Here is a 25308-nt window from a genome sequence, read left to right as displayed (position 1 = left end):
AAACCACAATTTTGAGGACTTCAATAACTCAGTCATGGGTTAAGGGTTTGTTATAGAAGTGGATGGGTAGGGTTCTGGGCCTGCTTTGTGCAGGAGGTCAGACTAGATGATCGTATTGGTCCCTTCTGACCTACGAGTCTATGAGCTTGTGCTGAAGATGTGAGCTACTGGGCCTGAGAGCTGGGGGTCACACAGGGACTTGAGTACCCAGTGCCCCCTTTAGGCAGGAGGCCCCATCTCTCCCCCCAATGCTAGACCCTTAGCCCCTCTTTCTGCCCACAGCTGGGTGCCAAGCTGCCTCAAGCCTGGTGCCATCAAACTGCTCACCCGAGCCCCCACCTAGGTGTTGCCCCATTATGCTGGCCTGCAGGGCCCTGTCGTGGGGGCAGGCCCACAGGACCCCCAACCTGCCCATAGCAGCTGGAGCTGACAGCAGCAGGTGTTTGGGGGGGGGGGGGAAGAGTAGGCCCAGCAGTTACAACCCTTCCTTGGGATGGGGGAGCCCCATTTTCAAATCTCTGCTCTGTGCATTGGAGCCAGTGTGGGAATCCAGCTCCCCTGTCAGCTCTGGCCTCATGCCAGGAGAGGGTCATGGCTGCCCCTCCCCTCACCCACATCAGTCTCAGGGTGGCTTGCCCCAGCACCTACTCCCCTTCCCTGGCTCACAAGATGCCACGTGGCTCGGAGCTGCTCTCGGAGTAGGTTGGGGCTGCAGGTTCCTGCCCTGCTCCTGGTGGCAGGTCCTGGGAGGGGTTAGCACCACCTCCACCAGCACATGGGGGGTGAGTGGCACTAGCCCAATGGGGCCTCCCCTTGGCCCTTCTCAGGGGTGGGCTCCTGGTGTTTTACTCACACAGCCCAGTGCAGAACCCCCCACCCCCCACTCAGCAAGGTAAGAACAGAGGCTGCAGCTGGCAATGGGGGGCTGGAAAGGGCAAACCCAGCTCCCCATCACAGCCCTCAGGACAGGCCAGGGCAGCACGAAGGCAGTCAGACATGGAGCACAGGCAGCTCTGGCCACAGGCCCTGGCTCACGCTGGGCTTGAGCAGACTCAAGCACTGGGACAGGAGCAGAGGCCAGGCTGACTCCTGCTCCCATTGGTCCAGCCCGAGCCTGCAACAGTGCCAGGCTTTGGCCCCTCTCACCGCAGAGCCAGGAGGCCACGGGCAGGCTCGCTGCACCATGCACTGAGACAAGCAGGCAGCCAGAAATAGGTTTAATAACCACACTGGTGGAATCACCTTGCAAGACCGGGGGGACTCATTAGCAGAGGGAACAGGGCTGCTGCTCATTTCAGTCCTGTCTCCTTAACTGGCCTCCTGCTGGGTTTCCTGTTCCACGCAAGGCAGCCAGCAGCAGGTACCCCTGCCCCTGTGACCACGTCCGATCAGCCCCTCAGCCTGGTGCCAAGCCAAGGTTCAGCCAGTAGCAGCAGCAGGCCCTGTGGCACCAGCCTCCCTTTCCTTCTGCGGTGTTAATTTTGAAGAGGCCCCACACCCGCTCCCAGGTACTGCCATGGGGGGGCAGAGCCTGCACGGGCCAGGCTGGATGGCAGCAGCTCGGGCAGATTTAGTATGGTGCCAAGGAACCAGTTCTGGTTTATTGATGCTAAAACATTCACAGCCCGTTATTTCAGAACAGCTTTGCTCCTGGCAGGAAGGTCAGTGGGGCCTTGGGCCCACGTGTGCCTATGGCAGGGGGGCGGCGTGGCTAGTTTTGATCTGGTTAGTGCCCTGAGCTCACACCAGCCCAAGGGGGGAGCGCTCTGTCTGCCCCGCTCTCCCACCACAAAGATCGCCCCACAGGGTGGGCTCCGCGCTGCGCTCCGACTCAAGGAGAGCCCGTCTGTACAGCCTCCGTGAAGGGAGCGGCCGCATCTAGTCTCCAGCAGCCCCCGTCGCCGCCTCCGCTGCCGGCGTGCCGGGGACAGGCTGCCGCAGGAAGTGCATGACCGCCTGCACCACTCTGTTGGGGGAGATGTTGTACACTGGGTGCGTCGGTTGCTGCGAGAGGAAACACATCCAAGTTAACAGTGGTAAGGGCGGGGGCCGGGCCTGGTGAGCGGCTCACGTAGCCCAGGCACAAAGGGCACCCGGCCGTGGGAGGACGTGTGGGGTAGAGGCATCAGGGATGCTGTTTTGCATCCTGTGCTCCAGGCATTATTCTAGGGCAGGTCTCGGGCCTGCATTATCCCGGAGATCAGATGAGACTATCATAGATTCCAGGAAGGGCCCATAGTGAATCAATTTTGTACCAGCTGTGGCCCTTTAAGAGGAGGAAGGCCACCTCTGCAGCCCACAGGGGCCATGGGAATCAGCCTGGGGCAGGCCGGCTGCAACCCAGACTCAGGGCTGTGCTCTCCCAAAGGGCTAGGGGTGCCTGGGAAAGGAAGAGGGCTCCCGCTGACCCAGCCTCCATCACCAGGCCCTTCCTAAGGAGTCAGACGTCCAGTCCTCATGCGCTCAGCCGCCTGGTGCTGAGGTGCAAGCCCCAGCCTCCTACAGACCCGAATGCAAGGCTGGAATCCACCCCCCCCCACCTCCCCATGTGGGTAGGAACGCAGGGCAGGCCTCCTGTGGTGCGCTGCGGTGTGATGCTGGGGAATGCCAGGCCAGCCCCAGACAACACTTCAGGGGGACTGCACTCGCAGCAACGGGCCAGGCCGGTATTCATGTGGATCCAGCTCTAATCCCGCCCCATCAGACCCAGGGAGGAGGGCGCGCAGCAATCCGTGCCATCCCAGTCGTGGCCATGGCCTGATGTGGGAAGGGCTCCATCGGCCCCCCCCGGGCAACGCCAGCCTCCTGCCGATGTCCGGCCGCCGGCCCCCTTACCAGGCGATTCTCAGGAACTCCCAGCACCACCTTGTGAAGCAGGTCTCCGCTGCCGAAGTGCTGGGCTATCGACAGCCCGCTCAGGCAGTAGCAGGTGTGATAAAAATCCCGCGACCTGCAGTCAAGCAGGGACACGTTTGGTCAGACGCCCCTCCCACGGTGCAAAGCAGACCCCCAGCCCCTCTTTGGAGCCCCCCAGCACCACCCCTGTGAGCCCCAATGAGCCGCTCGATGCCGCAGCCTTCTCTTAACCCCTTCAGCACTGTCCTGGGCCATGCTGGCTCTCGGGGATGCACCAGCCACGGATCTCCAGGCAGCCAGCGCATTCAGCAGGCGCTGGGACCTCCTTGCAGGTACTCACTTGCCCGGCTTGTCCAGCAGCCCCCCGGCAGGGCACTGGCAGCACAGGAGGATGTACTCTTGCAGTGCCTGCTGGTCGAACATCCAGTTCGTCATGCTGAGGGCAGGGTCGCCTGGGGAGGGAGCACAGGCCGCGGGGGGCGGTTAGGGAAAGCTGAGACAAAGTGCCCCCGTTTCTAGCGCTGGCCAAGGAGAGCGAGACTGGCCCCATCCCACTGTACCTGTGCCAGGGATGAGGCCGGCCAGAGGGAGCGTCACTGGCCTCTCCCACGCGGGGAAACGTTTGCTTTGCGGGCTAGCAGGGCCTTATGCAGGGACCTCATGAAGCTGGCCCTGCCCCCGCCCCCGGTGTCCCCCCCACTCTGAGGTCACAGCTAACAGAGCCCCGGGTGCCCGGGGGGAGGCCCTCCAAGCACAGGGAACCAGGAGAGTGCCTGGCTGTGGGGATCATGGGAGACACCACAATGGTGGGGGGTGGCTTTAAGAATAATGGCTGCTCCAAACCACCCCCCACCCTCCTGCTGGCAGGCAGTGAGGTGCTGAGAGTCACGGGGAACTGGGCACCTAACTCCCATAGGAGCTTCTGAACCCCCTCCCCCTACACGCCCATCCAGTGTGATCTCGCACTTCTCTCTGCCTCTGCCAGGCGAGGAAACACCCCATGCGACATAACACAGAACCCGCCTCACGCTCCCCTCACGCCACTGCCACGCTCACTGGCCTTGCTGACCCTGCGTCCCCTCTCTGACAACACCCCAGTGATCCTGCAGACGGGGGAGGGCACAGAGATGTTAAAGATCTTGCCCAGTGTCACCCAGGAAGTCAGTGGCAGAGGCCAGGCAGTGGCCCAGGAGCCCCGCTCCCCAGCCCCGACCGGCAAGCCACGGCTGTGCAGAAATATTTGTAACTAGAGAAAGCGCTCAGCCACCCCTGGAATCCCAGCCTGGGAGAACACAGCCCAGGCCGACGCCAGGAACAAGCAGCACATCCTTTGTATTGCCAGTGAGCCACACATTTGCTTAGCACACTCCCAGGTTTCATGCCAACGTCAGTAATGAAAATGTTAAATGAGTTTGGTCCCAAGACCGACCCCTGAGGAGCTGTACTGGTAACCTCCCTCCAGCCTGACCGTTCACCTCTCAGTGTGATCCGTTGTGGTCTCCCCTTTAACCAGCTCCGTTCTCACCTTTCAGTTCTCATATTAATCCCCAGCTTCTCCCGTTTGACTAATAATTATCCATGCAGGACTGTCTCAAATGCCTGACTGGACCTAGGTAGATTAGTCTCACTGCATTTCCTCTCTCTAAAACCCAGTTCTCTTCTCAAAGAAAAGATCACGCTGGTCTGGCATGATCTACTCTTTGTCGTGTTTCATCCCAATTACCGTTTACCTCTATGGCCTTAGCTACTTTCTCTTTCAAAATTTGTTTTTAAGACCTTGCACACAACCGAGGTTAAACTAACAGGCCTGTAGTTTCCTAGATCACTTTTTTTTTCCCTTCTCCTTTTCTTAAATCCAGGTACTATATTAAACAATTCTCCAATCACAGGATATGACCCCCGAGTTTACAGATCCATTAAAAATCCTTGCTGTTGGGCTTGCAATTTCATAGGCCAGTTGCTTTAATATTCTTGGATATTAAATATTTTTGAATATCCAGGCCCCCTGATTTAGTCCATTAAACTGTCTGAGTTTGACTTCCACTTTGGATGTGGTCATTTCTACTTCCATATCCTCATTTCCACTAGCCACCCTGCCACTACCCTATAGCTCTTCATTAACCTTATTAAAAGCTGTGACCAAGTATTCATTTAAACATGAGGCCACACCTAGATTACCTTTAATCTCCAGGCAGCCTTATATGATCCCTCTGCTACGGAGGCAACCTGGCCACTGATGCAGACGACCCAGCAGCCTACCTGGCATGGTCATCTGTGCCTGGTGTAACCCCCGCACAGCCCCCAGACTCACCTTTGGCATGCAGTGCTCGGTGGAGGAGGGGCAGCAAGCCCGCCTGCCAGAACGAGTAGCAGCCATCCACCAGCTTGTTACAGCGGCCCTGGAAACCGCCCTCAAAGCGCATCTGCCGGCTCGTGACCCAGTGCTGGAAGGGACAGACGGGGACACGCGTCAGGGCTCGGACAGTCACAGCCGCCACGGGACGACCGGCTTTGTGGCACCAGCCCCTGGCTCCATTTCCCACCCTCTGACCCTGGATTTCACCTCTTCACCAACAGGCGCAGCTGTTAGCCTCTTGCCAGCTCCCCCCCTAACCCCCATGGGCCCAGGAAACCACTTTCTTTCTGCACTGTGGAAAGGAGCTCTCAGCCTGAGCAAAGCAACTTCTGCAGGGCTAGGCCCTGGCAACGCGTTGCCGACAGGTCGGCGTGCCAGCCATCAGGTACACCGCGCTGGTGCCCGGGTGTTGGAATCTGTCAGAGCGGGAACGCTGCCCACCAGACGGGTACTGGCCACCCCAATGCCGCTCTGCATTGTCGGCATGGGGTGTCTAGCCCAGCGATGAGCGCGGTGCCCCCCAGCCACACTGGCTGGAATGCAGCAGGGGGCGCCGTGGGGTGGTGTCACCAAACAGGGCCCTTCTCAGCAGCGTGGTTCCAGCCTCCCCAGGGCAAGGAGAGCGCGCCCCCGGCAGAGTCACTTACTAACAAACATTTCAGATTCAGTGAGTCCTCCTGCTTCAGAATGACCAGCGCTGCCAGGCCACAGAAAGTGTATCCTCCGTGGGCCTCCATGCCCGGGACTCCGCCAATGCCACCCTCCCAGTTCTGGCACCTAACTCAGGGCAGGGAGAACATGGAAACAGCCACTGATGCCAACGCCTAATGCTTCTCTTCCCCCAGCTCATCCCCGGCACTGCCATACCATCCTCCTGCAATGCAAGCCCCTAGCATGTGCAGCCCGCTGAGTCCATGGGATCTCGCAGGGGCCTGCCCCAACAGGGGGGAGCCTCGTTTCTCCCCGGGGTACAGTCTGCAGTGCTGTACAGAGTGGCAGCTTTCTGGGCTCTGCTCACCTTGCGATCCACTCGGCAGTCCCTGCGAAGAGCGTGGGTGTGATTATGTTGGTCAGCGAAGCCACTGAGGCGGCGCAGTATGCGCTCCTGTGATGGAAAGATGGATGGGAGAGTCAGCCCCATAACTTGCCATGGACAGCCCTGGGGCTGGCAGCTTCTGCTCTACCAACTCCACGAGCATCCAGCAATCCCGCAGCGCTCCCTGCTCCACTGCATGTGGCTTCTAGTGGCGTAAATATGAGATTCGCTACGATGCAAGTCCCTTTATGCCTAGGAGAGATTCACTCAGTGCCCCACTCCAGCAGCGCCTTGCAAGACTATCGGAATAACCCCTAGCTTTGACCTAGCACTTCCCAGCTGTAGAGCTCAAAGCACTTTACAAGGCAGGTCAGTATCACTATCCCCATTCTCGAAATGGGGAAACTGAGGCACAGGGCAAGGAAGTGACTTGCCCAAGGTGGCGCAGCAGGCCAGTGGCAGGGCTGGGAATAGAATCCAGTTCCCCTGAGTCCTGGTCCAGTGCTCTGTCCACTAGGCAACGCTGCCTCCCTAACAGACCCCTGATCTGCGAAGTGAGAGCAAGCCAGGAGACAGCTCCTCAGCCAGGGCCTCAGGCGCTGCTCCAGGTAAGCAATGCTGAAGGCCTACAGCAAAATTCAGAAGACGTCCCACACCGGACACCTCCCAGACAGAAACTCTAGATCATCTCGTCGGCTGTGGTTTGCTTTTGGTGAAATGAAGGGCTTGTCTACACGGGAAAATTGACCATCTATTTCTACTGCTCTGGATAACTCCCAGTGTGGCTGACTCCAGGAGAAGAGGGCCTTTTTCTGGCTTCGCTTCTATGGGAGGTGCAACATTAGAACTACCCTGGAACAGTCCCGGCAGGAAGATGCCCCCCCACAGACAAGCGCCAAGACCGATACAGCCACGCATTGCCTTTCCCTACGTCCCCACACTGTCTGTAGCTGCAAAGATGCCTGGCAGAGAAGGATTTCAACGTGGGACACTGCCAGGCAGGCGACACTGGCTATTCCATGCCTCCATCACCCCGAGTCTTTAAACCAGGACAGGACGACATAGTCACAAACTAATAGGCTGGAGGGGGAATCTGTGGGTGGGTGATGCAGGAGGTCGGTCATGTCCCTCCTAGCCTTGGAATTTCTGACCAATGCTGTGAAGGCTCCCACCCACCTGACATCCACTTCGCCTCCCACATGCATGATGAAGGAGCCGTCGGGCTGTTTCAGTGAGTACAGATACTCCAAGAGCTTCTCTCTGAAAACCAGCAAAGGCATTGTTATGCCACCCGATGCACGAGCTAGCCAGGCCAGGGGCCCACTAGCAGCTGAATCGAACAGACAATGCTATACAGCCTGGCCAGTTCCTGCCTGACCCCGATGGTTAGTGGTTGGCTCATGCCCGGATGCATGAGGGTTTAAGAGCCCTAGGTAAGGAGACAGGGGACATTGCCAATGCAGGGTCAGCTGCAGCCAGCCCTGTTAGCATCTCACTTTCACAATCACAACAGTGGTTCACGATTTACCCAGCCAATCAAATGGCCACATCCCCACCCACACAGGGGAACCAACCAATAGGGGCAGTGGGAGAGCCCAGCAAGGGTTCCAGGAAGAGCACTCTTGCCTGGGCAGAGATCTGGGCCTGGCCTGGGTGTTTGGGGGTGGGTGGCTTTACACAAGGCCACTCCTCACCTCCTGGACACCCAGGGCCCAAATCCTGTGAGGTGTTGGACAGCCGAGAACCCCAATAACTCCCATGGGAGCCCAACACATGAGCACCTTGTGTAGCAGAAACCTCAAAGCCTTGTGGCAAAGTCCTCAGCTGGCGTTTCTCCCGTGCACACACACGGGTTGCGCACTGGAGGAGACAGATGGTGGCTCTGCTGACACCTGGCACTGATACACCTGCGAGAGCTGTACCAAGCCATCAGAGGAGGCAGGGCTCCAGCCCACTAGGGAGAAAGGCTGCAGTTTGGGTCACCTCCCTCCCACCTCCCATAGCAGGCCAGGAGCTGGTTTCACCTGTTGATGACGTTGAAGGCCTCTTCGGTGCCGATGATGCAGAGAGCATTGACAGCGGCATAGGTGGGAGCGAGATGGGGGTGCTGGCCCGGCCCTCCTCCGAACCCACCACTGGGACTCTGGCACCGGCTTAGGAACTGGCAGACACTGGAGGGAGAGACGGGGGTGGTCAAAAAATACCTGGGCACGATTCACCCAAACCTGCACTTCAAACCTCCAGCACAGAGCCCCGGCCTGTCTGCCGGGTGCAAGAACTAGCTGTCTCCGTGGTGCAGCGGCTAGCACGTGGGACCTGGGGGGATTCACAGATCGCCAGTCCCACTAGCAGTTTTGCTCTGACGGCGCTGGTGGCTAACACACAGCACTACCGCAACAGTACTTGACTTGCGCTGGGTTGCCGAGGTTGTGAGTTGAAGCCTATCCTGGAGCACTACGAACATAAGAAAGGGGGGCCCAGATTGACAGCAAAATCCCAAAGGGTTCTGAGAGAACCTAGCAGGGTCCAGAACAACTGAGGGTAATTAACCACTGGAACAACTTACCAAGGGCTGTGGTGCATGTTTACATCAAGACTGGATGGTTTTCTACAAGCTCTGCTCTAGGAATTGTTCCAGGGCAGATCTCTGGCCTAGCTTAGACAGGAGGTCAGATGAAATTGTCATAGGGTTCCCTGCTGGCCTGGGTATCTCTGAAGCGAAAGGGCGGCTGGGCAGGTAATTTACAAAGAAAATGGAAGCAATGCCCATCATCAGGCGCTGGGGGAGCAGGGCACTGGAGATGGAGGGGCCTCTCGTGTGGCCTGTGAGCCAGTGCAGAAAATGTGGCATCCCAAGGACAGAAGTCTGCCCCACGCAGATTACAGCCTGCAGCGCAGTTCAGGCCTAGTGCATCACTGCAAACACCGGCTGGGGGGCTTGAGCAGCCAGGTCTCTCCAGGGCTCTGGCTCAGTGGGATGCAACGGGCGGAGCTCGCAGGGTGAAGCAGGAGGGCTAGGGCCCAGAGGCTCTGTCTCGGAGGCGGTGAGGCCGCGTGGCCGGCCTTGGCGGAAGAGTGGGACCCTTGGGGGACTGGCGCGCTGAAGAGCTCCTCCATGGGACTGTTTAAAAGCTGGCTAGCACCAATCCCGGAGATCTGCTGCAGCAGGTGCGGCCTGCAGCCCTTCTGTAGCTAGATGGGTTTCCAAAATGAAATAAAGGTGCAAGCCCAGGCAGATTTCAGAGGGGGTAAAAATTAATCCAGTTAGATGTATATTGAAGGGGACAATCTGATTAGATGAAACAATAAAACTTCCTCTTTCCACATCCCTCCCACCCCCCTACAATTCACAGAACAGCTTTTCCAGTGGAGAGCGTACTGGACTGGGACTCAGAAGAACTGGGTTCTGTTCCCGGCTCTGCCACTGGCCTGCTGGGTGACCTTGCACAAGTCACTTCCTGCCCTGTGCCTCGGTTTCTCCATCTGTAAAACGGGGATAGCGATATCGGCCTGCTTTGTGAAGCACACGTAGATCTGTGGCTAGAAAGTACGACAGAAGAGCTTGGGGTTCTCATTGTTATTACAGCACAAAGGGAATTCCAATCCGGGTTTCTGAGCTGTTCTCTCTCACACCTGAATCTTTCCAAGGAAAGGTGATGTGTTCTCAGCTCCTGTGAATCCTAGTGCAGACAAGCCCAGTCTGGAGTCTTCCCGTGATTCAGCAGCGCAGGGGGGAACCCTGGGCTCCGCCCAGTCTTTATCCTGACCTGCTAACGTGTGAAATCTCCACAGTGCCTTGTGTGCGCTAAGGCTTCAGGTAGTGTTAGTTCAGCCGTGTTAGCCCGGCCCAGCTAAGGACGCAGCTTCCTGCCAGCGAAGACGAGAGCTGAGATTCCAACACCACGGTAGGTGCTGCCGCGGCTGGGACAAGAGCAGAATCGATGTAGGTGGGTGCAGAACAACAGCGCTCGCTGGCGTTCTCCCCCAACACAGACACCTATAGATCCCAAAGAGCCCCGAGGGCCAGCTGGGGTGAATGGGGAGGGATGCTAGGGTCTGAGAAGGGATGAGGAAGAGCGATCACTAGAGCAATCCCGGCATGCTGTTAAAAGGGGCAGGGGGCGGGAATCAAGCGAGCGCTAAACTAGATACTAACCAGTGACCAACAGCATCCAGAGTGTCTGGCAGCTCAACAGCAACCTAACAACGCAGCTGGGGCATGCCTGGCAATGGGTCACGGGGACCAAGTCCCTTGTAGCCCCCCGTCCACAGAGTCTCTGCAGTTAAAGGGATGCAGTCCGCCTGACACCTAGGTGATTTCAATACGCGCTCCACCTGCCTGGAGCGCTCTCACGGAGTCAGGAGGGTTCAGATCTTTACAAATGTCTATCCTCCATAAGGGGTGATGGCAGGGGTGGGGTGGGGTGGGGAGAAACAACACAACTGTACACACACCGCTGGCAAATCCATCAAGCGCTCAAATAAATGAGAGAAAAATGCTTTTCCCCTCTGATCTCTCTCGCTGCATCTAACGTTCCAGGGTCCTTGTTACCTGACAGGAAAAAGGCTTCAGTCAGAAGTGTGATCATCTCCTTTAAACTACCAAATGTCTTCTCCTGTCCAAAGCAAAGAAGAAAGGTGCTGAGGTGATAAGAACTGCAATGGGACATTACTACTACTCGGGCTGTCAAGCCATAAAAAAAAATTAATCGTGATTCATCGTGCGATAAAAAAATTAATAGTTATTAAACGCACTGTTAATAATAGAACCCCACTTATTTAAATATATTTGGATGTTTTCTACATTTTCAAATATATTGATTTCAATTACAACACAGAATAAAGTGTACAGTGCTCACTTTATATCTTATTACAAATATCTGCATTGTAAAAAATAGTATTTTTCAATTCACCTAAGTACTGCAGCGCAATCTCTTTATCATGGAAGTGTAACTTACAAATGTAGATTCGTACAAAAACCCTGTGTTCGAAAATAGAACAGTAAATAAAACTTTAAAGCCTACAAGTCCAATGAGTCCTGCTTCAGCCAATCACTAAGACGAACAAGTTGATACAGTATTTACAGGAGATGATGCTGCCCGCTTCTTGTTTACAACGTCACCTGCAGGTGAGGCCAGGCCTTCACATGGCACTGTTGTTACCAATGTTGCAAGATATTTACATGCCAGATGCACTAAATAGTCATATGTCCCTTCATGCTTCAACCACCATCCCAGAGGACATGCGTCCATGCTGATGACGAGTTCTGCTTGGTAACAATCCAAAGCAGAGCAGATTAACATATTAGTTTGCATTATCCGAGTCAGATGCCACCAACAGAAGGTGGTTATTCTTTTTTGGTGGTTTGGATTCTGTAGTTTCCGCATCATAGTGTTGCTCTTTTAAGACTTCTGAAAGCATGCGCCACTCCTCGTCCCTCTCAGATTCTGGAAGGCACTTCAGATTCTTAAGCCTTGGGTTGAGTGCTGTAGCTATCTTTAGAAATCTCACATTCTTTGCATTTGTGAAATCTGAAGTGAAAATGTTCTTAACATGAACAACTTATGGTGGGTCATCATCTGAGATTTCTATAATATGAAATATATGGCAGAATGTGGGTAAAACAGAGCAGAGGACATACAATTCTCCCCTAAGGAGTTCAGTCACTAATGTTACGTCTTCACTATCAGCGTGAAAGCACTGTAAAGAGTTCTGCCAGCACTGTAAAAAAAAAAAAAACCACCCTCACGAGGGGAGTAGCTCCCAGCGCTGGTGCACTGTCTACACTGCCACTTTACAGCATGTCCTCTGGAATGGTGGCTGAAGCATGAAGGGGCATACGAATGTTCAGCGTATCTGGCACATAAATACCTTGTAATGCTGGCTACAAAGGTGCCATGTAAATGCCTGTTCTCACTTTCAGGTGACATTGTAAATAAGAAGCGGGCAGCATTATCTCCTGTAAATGTAAACAAACTTGTTTCTCTTAGCAATTGGCTGAACAAGTAGGAGGACTGAGTGGACTCTAGGCTCTGAAGTTTTGCACTGTTTTGTTTTTGAGTGCAGTTATGTAACAAAAAAAAAATCTATGTTTGTGAGTTGCACTTCCACAGTAAAGAGATGGCACTACAGTACTGGTATGAGGTGAATTGAAAAATACTAGTTTTCATCATTCTTACTGTGCAAATATTTGTGAGCCCTTGTACATTTCATATTCTGTGTTGTAAATGAAATCAGGACATTTTAAAATGTAGAAAAACATCCAAAAATAGTTGTTAAATGTCAGTTGGGATTCTACTGTTTAACAGTGTGATTAAAACTGCGATCATTTTTTAAATCACTTGACAGCCCTAGTAGTAATAATATCCCAGTGCAGTTATCACCTCAGCACCTCGCTTCTTTGCTTTGGACAGGAGAAAACATCTGGCAGTTTCAAGGGGATGATCACCCTTCTGACTGATTTTCCTGCCATGTAATAAGGACTCTGATCTCTCTTGTTGCTTCTAACGTTCCAAAGAGGAAAAATACTTTTCTCTCGTTTATTTTTCAATTTGAGCGCTTGATACATTCACCAGCGGTGTGTGTAAAGTTAATTGTGTGAGTTAACTGTAATTAACTGACAACGCTAATTATTACTACTAACCCCTAGAGCTTTCCATCGGTCTGTCTCAAAGTGCTTTCCAAAGCAGGTTAGCATCCCTGTCCTCATTTTACAGGTGGGGAAACTGAGGCACAGGGCGGGAAGTGATTTGCCCAAGGTCACCCAGCAGGCCAGTGGCAGATCTGAGCAGAGAATCCAGGTCTCCTGAGTCCCAGTCCAGTGCTCTACCCCCTACATGACACTGCCTTCCCCTTCCGCACAGCTCCTCTTAATCAGCAGTTCTTGTCTGTATGCAACACCGAATAGATCAGCCCGCAAACACCAGAGCACCTCCCTTCCCTGCCACGTGCTCCCGTCTCTGGCTCCGAGATGCATGGCAGCATTGCAGGACCGGCAGCATTCCCTCCCCACCAGTGCATGCTGCCTCACTGAATCTGTAACCAACCTCCCCTGTGCTGCACCTCATCCAGTGCCTTCCTTTGCACAGCTCCCTGCCCACAAGAGACGGGGGCGGTGTCCTTATCACCACCATCGACAACTTTCACAAGATGCCCCCTGCCGCTCAGGAAGGCAACAATGAGGGTTATTGTTGGGGCAGGGTGAATGGCACAAAGTGCTTTTGTGCTGCAGAAGCAGCGTTATCCGTGCAGGGACCGGGGGCCTGGCCAACCACCCAGACACAAGCACCTCCAGGGATCGCTCTCCATTGTCACTCCAAGGTGCAGGATGGGCGATGCCAAGCCAGAACTGGGCCTGGGCAATGGACCTGCACAACACATCTGGAAGCTTGCCAGGACAGCAAGCCACTACCTATGGGACAGAGGGATCCAGCAGAGAGAGGGGTGGGAATTGAAATGGTGTTTAAACAGACAGGCCATGGCTGCAGCTAGCAGATTTATTTCATTTCTAGAGACACCTAACGGGAAAGCCAGGACTGCATCAGCGCGGCTGAGAAAGGGTAATCTGCTTCGAACAGCGGGTGCTAGCGAGTTAGCTGTCTGTACAGCTCTTTTCACTCCAGTGCCTCAGACAGAGCTGGCCGTCAAAGCAGCAGGGGAATTTGTAGTTTATCTGCATGAAGCAGGCACCTATCACCTCCCGCGTCTCGGGCTGAACCCAGCTCAGGCCAGGCTGATGTTACTGACGAGAAGCCGCACATGCGATTGCAGATAGTTCTCAGAGGCCAAGGGAGGGATGGAATTGACAAGGGGCAGAGCGGCTCGGCAGCCCGTCTGAATGCCCACTGAGGAGGATCCAGATGCAGAACCCGTCCCGCTTCTGTGAGCGACACCTGATTAAGGAGCGCTGTTAGTCCACATGCAAGGGTGTGCAAGGCTCGGACAGGCCTCTGACCACCACAGCACTTGCTGCGGGACAGTGCAGGGAGCACTCCAGGGTTACAGCAGGGAGGGGTGCATGTAATCAGACTCAGCACTTCTGGGTGCAGCGAGCCCAGCGTTAACCCTCTCAGTGCCTGGCTGCACAGCTCCCTTCTCCGCTCAAACACACTTAGAGACTCGAAAGCCCAGGAAGACCCAACTATAAACCCTAACTGGAGCACAGGGTAGATTCTGCCCCATATCTGTCCGTCTCTCCAGTAATCTACAGTGTTTCTCCTTTCAGGCCAACATGCCCATTCCCGCTTTCATCTCCCTCTGGTCCTCTGCTTGGCCTTCTCCTTCCCTTAGGTTTCATCTGTGCTCTGTCATTTTTCTCTCGCTCTTTCCCTGGGATTCCACATTCTTGAACTCTGTATCCCCCCCGGTTCAAACTTGATCCAAATGACCAAACAGAGCAGAGCCTTCTGTGGCGGCTGAATCCAGAGCTGAGCCGTGCCATCCCCCAGTAGGACGTGGGACCCATCCGAGCACCGGCTCCATGGGACGCTGGGACCTCTGCACCCTCTCCCTGCTTCAGCCCTGTCAGCACGGTTGGAATCAGACATAGCCCTTCCGTAACCATTGGACTGGGGAGGTCCCTTCTTTTGCGGGTTCTTGGGCACTGTACATCACCTTCTCCACCTGCTTGGGAAGTCTGTGTGCCGTCCCCATGGCTGGCACCGTTTTCAGGAACACTGGGGTGTCTTTCCTCCATCTGCCACACACTTGACCGCTCTTCCTCTGGAGGGGTCAGGGCCACAGGGTTCCCAGACCTTCTGACAGTCCTGGGACACTGGCTGTGACACTGGATACCTGGAACCATCCTGACCAAATTAATGCTCATGAATTAAGCCACAAAACAGCCCCCTGCCTGGGTCAGGACAGTTATTTCTATGGCAGACACAAATTGCAGGCACAGAGAGGTTACAGGCCCGATTATCAGCAGGTGAAGGTCCCAGGCCCACATGCTCACATGCATATAACACAACTGCACAGCCACGTTGGAAACTGGAGCACTCCCATGGCATGTGGCCCGACTGGTGTGCATGAAGCTCTGGCCTGCGCGGATGAGGCAAGCTCATGGGTACAGAGAGGCCTCCCATTTTGGCTTACTGAAAAATCAGGCCCTACGGGACTTGACCATGGTCACACAATGAATCAGTAGCAGAGCACAAGAGACTTGCTTTAGCTTGGCTACAAGTCATGGGCTAACGTGGAGCTGAATGGGGGTGTCAGCGCTCTCTGCCTAGCAGCTCCGCGAAGGAGTGATAGGTAACCCCCAAAAAGAGAAATACCAAGAGAGCTAAAGACGGTGATTGGTTTATAAACCATGCTGGCTGCAGCTGACAGGGCCTGTGATACCAGGGCCAGATCCACACCTGTGGGTGCTATGGTTCTCTCCTACCCCCCCTAAAACAGCACCATTCGATCCCCCGTTTGGCAAATGGTAACAGGAGGTGATGGGGGCACCTTATGTAGTACTGGGTCGAAACAGAATGGGCCAGGTTCCTCCCAGATGCGAGTCCAGCACAGTCAGTGGAGTCACCCCAGGGACAAATTCATCCTGAAGCGCCAAAGCAACTTGGTTTCATTTCGTCTCAGGTTGGAGCGAGGTGCTGCATCTGATTTCAGTGGGGTCGCTCCCGGACGTGTCTGAGGTCAGAGAGCGAGGGTCGGGGCCGCCCACTCCTCACACAGCTCACTTAGGCAAGAGGCGGGTTCTCCACCACCTGGAGCCTCTCAAATCAAGACCCAATGTCTTTCTAACTGATACCGTGTAGGCCACAAGTCGGTGGGCTCAGTGCAGGACCCAGTGGGTGAGATTCCCTGGCTGGTGCTAAGCAGAAGGCCTTACTAGGGGTGATCACAATGGTTTAAAAGCCAGGCTGAGGAGAAGGTGGGATTCCCATTTTGCCCACTAGACCAGGGTACGGTACTTGTAAATATCATGGAGACCAAGAGGAGATCTCCAGGAGTTTATGTTCAAATATCCTGCCTTCCTGACTGCAAACCTCCCGCTGCAGTAGGCATTCATTACAGAGCGCTGAGCACACACCGAACAGGACTTACTCCAAAGCCACAGACTCTGGGATGGGCTCGTCTAGCAGCTCCAAACTGTGCAGGATCCAGTAGCACAGCCAGGGGCGGCTGGCGTCCAGGCACTACCAAAGGGAAAAAGAAGAAAGCAGTCAGCTCCCGGACCGGCACTGCCAACAATACAACATTTGTTACACGGCAGCAGGGAGATGGAGCCAGGGCTGCGCTGAGGTCAAGCACAATGAAGCTGATTCACTTGTACGGCTCTGGGGTGAGTCAGCGAGTGACTGAAATTATTCTAGGGAAGAGAAGTAGAAACGACACAATGCAGGCCATTGGAAGCAAGGCAGATCAGAGGACTAGGAGGGCATGGAACTCATAACACCTGCAAAGTCATGAAAATTACAGAGACGCTCAAAAGAGAATCTAGAAAGGAAATAACCCAAAAACAATAATAAAGGCTTTCAGGCAGAAGGATCCTAGAATGCTTTACGGACCATATACACAGCACAGAGATCCCTTCACCCACTGCTGAAATGCAGCCACCTCTGGGGCATGACGTTTCAGCCATTTAATGCCACACAGCATCAGCAGAGAAGCAAAGGAGGATGCGTGACTGAAATTAAACCAGTCACCTAGAAAACTGGGTTTCACTCCGACTGGAAAATGAAAATAAAGATAAGCATAAAACATCCCAGCAATAACCAATCAGTGGTACTGGCAGCCCTTGAAATGCAAGACATGCAATGGAATGAGCACCAGAGCTCCAGTAGCTAATACGGGGCCTGCAAAAGTGCCCCTGGACAAAACAGTAACTGCAAGTCCCAGGCAGCATGCTCTGTACTGGAAGACTGACAGGCCGAGGAAGGCAGGGGGAACAAGTGGGAAGTTTTACAAGCCAAAAAACAAGCTGGATAGGATCCCTGGGGACTGCTGCTGCCAGCTCTGGGACTAGGGTGGCTGACGGGGTGGCTGCAGAAGACAACTGTGACTTTGTCACTGCGTGGTTACCTCATAGGCGTCCGTCAGTTGTCTCAGGCCTCTCTTCAAGTAGTGGAAATGCTTCTCGCGCTGCAGAACAAATCTGAAAGGCAAACAGAAGGTGAAGAGTGCTCAGAAGCTTCACCAGCATTTGCTAGCGTATTAGTCTTTTACATCCCAGCTGCTCAGAGCGCAGACGCCCTAACATGGCATCCTCTAGGCCACTCGGATACCATACGACAAGCACTACACACACACACCCAAGAGACAGCAGAACTTCCATTAAACAGAGCAGACTGCAAGTGCCTGCATCTTTACCATGCAACATGAAAAACCTCAGCAGGCAGCGGGGCTAGGCTGCAATGCATGCTGGGATCTGTAGTTCCTCCAAAGCCAAGATCAAGGTAAGAAAGGTTTGATGCAAATTAAGTGCAAATTTCTAGTGCCATGCAAGCTGCTAATGCAGCCCTCAGCCAGACACTGTTCAGGCATTCTTAGCCTAGACGATGCAGGAAAAGAAATATTGCAGCTGCCATGAATTGAAGATAGTTACAAATTTCCCTGAAACACTTCTCCAGCAGCATGTGACCAGTCAGTCAGGGCAAAGAGAGACGGTACAGAAAAGATCACACAGGTGGGATTTTGAGGGCAGGAAGAATAGCCTGTGGATGATTAGCCCTTTATCGGCAGTTTACTGTTACTGTGGGTACAAATGCTCTTTGCTGTTAAAATCCTGTAAAGGCGTAATTGCCATCTGCCGAGCAGCGCTTAGAAGAGCAAGCACAAGGTGTGGACTACCATATTTATCAGAGTACTAGCAACTCTGTGTTCTCCCAAGAGCCCGTGCAGCTCTAGACCCCCCTCCAGAAGCCAAGCGTAATGCTCACTTGGCTTTTTGCATTACCCCTGCCCCCATTTTCTTGCCTAGACGCTCTCTTACATTCCTCCACAAAAGCTTTCCATAGCTAGAGGGAGCAGGGATCTCACTGCAAAGTGCAGCCAGCATTACCATGGGCAGAGCAGCAGAGCTGTTGGGTTTGAAGATCCAGTGAGTCACCCTAGCAGCTTAGCCCAGGAGGTGGCAAACACATCTAATCCTCTTGCCTTCCAAGGGTGCAGCTAGGGAGCTTGGGTCAAAGTGGAGCAATGCATGATGGGACTTGTAGTTTCTGGATGAACACTAAATGCAGCATCAGGTTGCACTGGAAGCTCCTGTGAGCCACATCTCCGACAGCCACCCAGAACACGTGAGCAAACCAACGTGAGATGGAAAAGCAGAGACCGGGACGTCTGACTCCTGGGCTCTCTCTTGATGGGAAAAAGAGAGTGCCCCCCCATCGCGCTAGCTCCGTCGAGCCCACTTAACACGACTGACAACCACCACCAAGACAGAGAGTAGCGCGTTCGAGGACGTGATTTGGCCTAGGTTAAAACTCGGCCAGCGGACATGACTTCCAAATGCACCACCCTGCAAAGTTCACCCAAAAATCTCAGGTCAAACATTCCCATGGCCTCTATTGGGTCTGCTACAGTAACTTACTGTGAGGTGTGGTGGTTCGTCTTGTAAGCACTGAAAACCTCTTGCACCAAGTCTTCCACTTTGGTCTGCAGGGAGTGACGGTCATTAAGCAGCAGAAAGGAAGGGGGCAGGAGGAAGAAACAGAGATCTTTAGTTTTGAAAAGCAACATCGCCAAGTTTACCTAGCAAGCAGCATTTGTGACCGCAGCCCATCCAGCCATGCAGGTGCAGCTCAGTGAAGACCAGGACGTGCCCAGACAGCCAACTCCAGGACAGAGTTACAGGATTACAGCATGCGAAAAGACCACACTGTATCAGAGCCGCACATGGCTTCTAGCCTTCTGATCCCTAGGCCAGCAAAGAGGCCTGTAGCATGGCTGGATGGGCAACTCCCCGCTGCTTCTCACATCTGAGCAAGTTCACCCTCACTAAGGGAACGGGGAGAGGAAAGCCAGGATCAATATTGACGTGTGTTTCAAATCCATGTGGTGGTCTGACCCCAGGACAGCAAGTTGGGAACTCTTCTGTTCTCATCCCGTCTCTGACCCACTGTGGGACCTCACTCACCCACTCTGCCTCACTCTCCCAGTGCGCCAAACGGGCTTTGGGGATGCTTGCTCCGGTAGGTCTGGCAGAGTGCGTAGGCCTCATCTACCACAAGCTGTACAGCTTTGATCGTACCGGGCTAGTGAATGCAGTACAACCTCTCCCTAGTGCGGATGCAGTTGTCAGTATCAAGGTCCTTATACCTGTACAGCTGTTCCCATACGGGAAGGGGAATGAAGAATACCAGTGTAACTGTCCCCATCAGGCACTGGAGCAGTATGCCTATACTGGTAAAAACAACGACATCCCTAACAGTAATAGTTACATCAGTACAAAACCCGTGCGCAGACAATGGAACATAAGAAGGGCCACAATGGGTCAGACCAAAGGTCCATCAAGACCAGTATCCTGTCCTCCGACAGTGGCCAATGGCAAGTGCCCCAAATGGAATGAACAGAACAGGTTATCAAGTGATCCATGCCCTGTCACCCAATCCCAGCTTCTGGCAAACAGACTAGGGACATCATTCCTGCCCATCCTGGCTAATAGCCATTGATGGAAATAAATTTGTTAGTTTCTAAAGTGCCACAAGTACTCCTGTTCTTATTAATGGACCTGTTCTCCCTGAATTTATCTAGTTCTTTTTTGAACCCTGTTATAGTATTGGCCTTTACAACACTCTCTGGCAAGGAGTTCCACAGGTTGACTGTGCATTGTGTGAAGAAATACTTTATTTTGTTTTAAACCTGCTGCCTATTAATTTCATTTGATGACTCCTAGTTCCTGTGAGAGTAATGAACTATTGAAACAATTTACCAAGCTTGTGGTGGGTTTTCTGTAACTCACCATTTTTAAATCAAGACTGGGTGTTTTTCTCAAAGCTCTGCTCTAGGAATTATTGGGGGAAGTTCTCTGGCCTGCGTTAGACAAGAGGTCAGACTACAGTGGCTCCTTCTGGCCTTCGGTGCTCAGGGGCTCAAGCACCCACGGAGAAAAAATACAGGGTGCTCAACACCCACAGGGCTGGTCGGGGCTGCTGCTCTGCTGGCCCTGGGGCTGGCTGCCAATCAGCTGTTCAGCAGCTGGTCCTGCCCTCCCCACTTCAGCTGTTGAGCAGGGCTGCCCCACCACTTGCTCCTCTCTGCCCTTAAGGCAGGAGGAGGCAGAAAGGAGCGAGCGCAGGCAGGAGACATAGGCAGCATCCATCATCATGCCAGAGGGCGAGCAAGCAAGACAGACCTCCAGGGAGGGCAATTACTGGGCAAAATTCTGGATGGCTTAAGTAGTGGTTTTGTATCCCACACTTCAGAATGCCAGGGCCACACCGACTTATTGGGGCACACATCTCCATTTGTCCTGTCTTTTTCCTGTTGAACACACTCACACGGCTACTTCTCCCTCCCCATCAGGCCTCCGACTTGACAGAGGTGCCACAGCCAGAAGGGGAGAGGGAAGAAATATGCTCATCTTTGCCACTACCAGAGAGAACTTCCTGTTTCCACCACAGATGCGCTGGGTTTGTGTCAGGCAATTAATGCAAAGAGCTCAACAAATACTGTCCCTGAAACAGCATGGGCACCCAAATCTCTCCAGAGCCTAATCAGCAACGCTCTGTGCGAAGAACCCTACCCCTTCATTTAAAGAGACGATACCCAACTGATCCTGCTTCTGAAAGCTATTAATGGATCAAAGCCCAGCTGCATTAGAGGCTGCATCTCCACCTCTGGAGCACTTCTCGGGGGCAATGCTGAGCCTAAAGCCCGGGGAGAAGTGTGTGAGAGCCTATAAGAGACTGAAATAAGGCACTCGAAAGGATCTGGCTGCAGAACAAACCTCCAGCAGAGATTAAACTAATCCAAAACCTGAGCAGCTTCAGGAAATGTCTCCTTTAATAAAACTTTTCCGCCAGAAGCAGAATGACTGTTAGCCCAACAAACCTACCCACGGACAGCTTCCCATGGGCGGAGAAGGGAGAAGAGCGGATGGCTCAAAGTCCACTAGGGACCTTGCAATGCCAATCTAATGAATGTGGGAGGGGCCCAAACACTATGGTGATGGGCACAAGTACCAAACCGTAAAAGGATGCATCTTTTCGGGACCTTTCCTCCATTCTGACTCAACGCTCCGGCCCACGCTTATAGCTGCCGGCTGAAACTGCCACTGGGCACGGAGAGAAGTACACTGAAATGAGAACTCCCCTGGACTTCTTCTGTTACCTAGATCGGGGTGGCCAACCTGCAGCTCTTCAGAAGTTAATATGAGTCTCCTTGTAGCCAACTCTACGGCTGGAGCTACAAGCACCAATTTTCCAGTGTGCTGGGGGGTAGGGTGTGCTCACTGCTCAACCCTTGACTCTGCCACAGGCACTGCCCCTACTCCACCCCTTCCTCCAATGCCCCTGCTCCTTCCTGCCCCATTCCCAGAGCCTGCCATGCCCTCACTCCTCCCCCTCCCCCCAGAGCCTCCTGCATGCCATGGGGGGCATGGGGAAGGAGGGGGAGGCGCTGATCAGTGGAGGGCTGCTGTATTACTATGGCTCTTTGGCAACGTACACAGGTAAATTCTGGCTCCCTCTCAGGCTCAGGTTGGCCACCCCTAACCTAGATCACTAAAGCTGCAGAACTGGAATTAATTTGCAAACTGGACACCATCAGATTAGGCCTGAATAAAGACTGGGAGTGGCTGGGTCATTACAAAATTTAAACTTAATTTCCCCAATACTAATTTCTCCCTACTGTTACTCACACCTTCTTGTCAGCTGTCTAATGGGCCACTCCCTTACCACTTTAAAAGTTATTTTTCCTCCCTTCATATCCTGTTAATTGATTTATCTCGTTAGACTGACCTCACACTCGATAAAGCAACCTGATCCTTTCATGTATTTATACCTGCTCCTGTATTTTCCACTCCATGCATCTGATGAAGTGGGTTTTGGCCCACAAAAGCTTATGCCCTAATACATTTGTTAGTCTCTAAGGTGCCACAAGAACTCCTCGGGTTTTTTTTGCTGATACAGATTAAGCAGGGCTACCACTCTGAAACCTAGCACCTGCTTGCATTCTTGTCCTGTTTTAATATCCTCCTTCCTTTCCACCACTCACAGCCTTTGCTCTCTTCATTCCTCTCGCTTTGGCCAACAGAACCTGGCAGTCTACAGCCACATTGCCCTTTCCGGCTCTCACACTTGTGCAGAGGAATTCAAGCACCTCCCAACAGCAACCTGTTTCCAGTGACATTTAAACTAACTCCACAACCACGCGTCTGCTCTCCAAGCGGCGCATTCCAGATGAACAATGCTGGGCACCCCTCCCAACACACCCCCTCACACACTGTGCTGCAGGGGTGAGAGCACTCACAATCCACACAAGGTGGGAGGGGAAACTGAGGCACAGGGAAAGGAAGAGATTTGCCCAAGATCACCCAGCAGGGCAGCGGCAAGGCCGGAAAGAGAGCACAGGTTACTCAGGGCCCAGCCCAGGGCTCTGCTCAATAGGCTAGACTGGCTCCTTGCTATAAACGCCCCCATCCCTGTGAGTGGCAGGGCAGTTATCTTCGTTATCATAAACCCAGCCCAGCCCCGCCTCCCGCTATAACCCTCACCACCCCCAGCCAGCCTGCAAACCCCCCCACTATATACTGCCCCGGCAGCCCGGGCCACTCTCCTGCAGTACCCACCCCCCGCCCGGGCACAGCCCCCTCGCCCGCTATACCCCCTCCCCCACCGGGCCAGCCCTGCCCCGCTTAGAACTCCCCCCCCACTTACCCGGGTCACCCCCCTCCCCGCTAGAACCAGCCCCCCCCAGCCCGGTCCAAGCCCCCCTCGCGCCGCTATAACCCCCCTCCCCAGCCCGGGCCAGCCCTCCCCCGCTAGAACTCCCCCCACTAGCCCGGTCGCCCCCCTCCCCCGCTAGAACCACCCCCCCCAGCCCGGGCCAGCCCCCCGCCCGCTATAACCCCGCCTCTAGCCCGGTCCAGCCCCTCCCCCGCTAAACCCCCCCCGCCATGCCGGGATCGTCAGCCCCCCTTCAGCCCTCTTGCCACCGCCCCCCCCACCGCCCCCAGACCCCCCCCATGCCAGCTCCCTGCCCCCACACTCCCGCGTCTCCCCAGCCGCCAGCGCCCCACGCCCCTCTCCCCCGGCAGCCCCTCCGTCCCGCCAGCCCCCTCGCCCGCTAATACCCCCCTAGCCGGCAGCCCCCTCCCCCCGCTAGACCACCTCCCCCAGCCCGGTCCAGCCCCCCTCCCCCCGTAGAACCACCCCCCCCAGCCCGGGCCACCCTGCCCCGCTAGAACCACCCCCCCACCCGGTCCAGCCCCTCCTCTCCCCGCTATAACCCCACCAGCCCGGCCAGCCCCCCTCCCCCGCTAAACACCCCCCCCCAGCCCGGGCCAGCCCCTCGCCCGCTATAACCCCCCCTCCCCCAGCCGGGCCAGCCCTGCCCCGCTAGAACTCCCCCCCAGCCGGTCCAGCCCCCTCCCCCGCTAGAACTCCCCCCCCCCCACCCGGTCCAGCCCCCTCCCCCGCTATACCCCCCTCTAGCCCGGGCCAGCCCCCCTCCCCGAGAACCCCTCCCCCCATATAATGCCCCCGCGCGGGGCACGCCGGAGCCCCGGCCCCGGCCCCGCCCCGACCCACCTGCTCGCCGAGGTGAGGGTCCTCACGCGTCGTCCCGAAGACGCTCCCGGCCGGGCGGGGCCGGGGGCGGCCGCCATGCTCCGCAGCGGAGGGAGAGGCGGTGAGCCCGACGGCGGCTCGGCGGGAAAGAAGGCTCGGCCGGGCGCGATCCGCTCGCGCTCCCCCTACCGGCCACAGGACGCCAGTGCAGGCGGCCGCACGCGCGGCGCCCAGTGGGCCCCTCCCGCGGCGGCCTGCGGCGGCGGCCGCTGGGCTCCCCTACCGGTCCTGGGCCGGGACTGCAGCGCTGGCTGCCCCGCCTGTGCGCGCCTGGCGCACTCATGGGCACATGTCGCCCCTGTTGCCTGCGTGGCCCCTCCCACGTGTGCTCCTGCCGTTCGTTCTGCTCCCTAGCAAGCCTCCTTCCCATGTGTCCCCCTAGCGTGTCTTCTGCATGCCCCTAACATGTCCTCCTCCCTTGCGGTGTGCCCCACACGTGTCCCCTTCTGCGTGTGACCTTAGCCCCGTATTGTCCACTGTATGCCCACCTGCTACTGTCTCCATGCCCCAGCATGTCCACTGTATGCCCCTAGCGTACTGTCTCCATGCCCCAGCATGTCCACTGTATGCCCCTAGCGTACTGTCTCCATGCCCCAGCATGTCCCACTCGCACGTGTGCCCCAGCATGTCTCCTTCCCCCACATGCCCCTAGCATATTGTCTGCATGTCCCCTTCCCACATATGCTCCTGGCATGTCCCCTGCATACCCCTAGTCTGTCCCCCTTCACGTGTGCCCCTAGCATGTCCCCTGCTCACATGTGCCCCTCATATGTCCCCTGCATACCCCTAGTGTGTCCCCCTCCACGTGTGCCCCTGGCATGCTCTGTGCCCCAGGTGCCCTTAGCATGTTTGTACTGTTCCCACTCCCACGTGTGTTGCCACCATGCCTGCCCCTCCTGCATGCCCCAGTATTTCTGCAGCATTCCCCTGAAGCATCTTGCTTCCCTGTGTCCGTAGCATGGCCCCCACGTGCCCCTTGTTCCTCAAATACCCCCCAATGCCAACAGCAAGGGGGTTACAGAAATGTCCTGACTCTGATGTGTACAGTCTGGGTCACCAAAGAGTGTAATGGGAGGTCTTAAATGAAAGCCGGGGTCCCATTGTTGACTGCTACCCTTGTGAAATGCATTGCATGTACAGCTTGTAAGGAGTTGTGTGTGTATTCTGCAAATTCGTTCTTGGGGTGTGTATCACAGCGGGACGTTTCCTGTGTATTGACCTATGTATTGACCTCTCTCTCTCGGGATGTAAACTACACTGGGAAGCTAACGCTGTAGACACACTTGCATATGAAGCAGGGGCAGCTCCAGGCACCAGCACGC

The 25308-nt window shown here is 55.0% G+C and overlaps 1 protein-coding gene across 2 annotated transcripts; it reads right to left on the bottom strand.

Annotated features, from left to right (window-relative positions):
• Window positions 1–1569: 1569 nt before the first annotated feature.
• FNTB (farnesyltransferase, CAAX box, subunit beta) lies at window positions 1570–24066 on the bottom strand. Of its 2 annotated transcripts, XM_032775897.2 has the most exons (12): window positions 23948–24066; window positions 18787–18851; window positions 17277–17349; window positions 16299–16390; window positions 8273–8419; window positions 7425–7508; window positions 6231–6317; window positions 5860–5989; window positions 5168–5300; window positions 3197–3308; window positions 2836–2950; window positions 1570–2004 (listed from the first exon to the last, which is right to left on the bottom strand). In XM_032775897.2, exons 6-12 carry the CDS (start codon window positions 7451–7453, stop codon window positions 1879–1881), a joined length of 732 nt encoding a protein of 243 aa, XP_032631788.2. In that variant the 5' UTR covers window positions 7454–7508; window positions 8273–8419; window positions 16299–16390; window positions 17277–17349; window positions 18787–18851; window positions 23948–24066; the 3' UTR covers window positions 1570–1878. The 2 variants fall into 2 exon arrangements, with proteins under 2 accessions (XP_032631788.2, XP_074922032.1); XM_075065931.1 differs by lacking the exon at window positions 23948–24066 and having other exon boundaries at window positions 18787–18950.
• Between the last annotated feature and the right edge of the window lie 1242 nt (window positions 24067–25308).

This window comes from Chelonoidis abingdonii, chromosome 4, assembly GCF_003597395.2.
Source record: "Chelonoidis abingdonii isolate Lonesome George chromosome 4, CheloAbing_2.0, whole genome shotgun sequence".
NCBI classification, from domain to species: domain Eukaryota; kingdom Metazoa; phylum Chordata; order Testudines; family Testudinidae; genus Chelonoidis; species Chelonoidis abingdonii.
The sequence above is the reverse complement of the archived record's forward strand: the minus strand, read 5'-3'. Positions and strand labels throughout refer to the sequence as shown.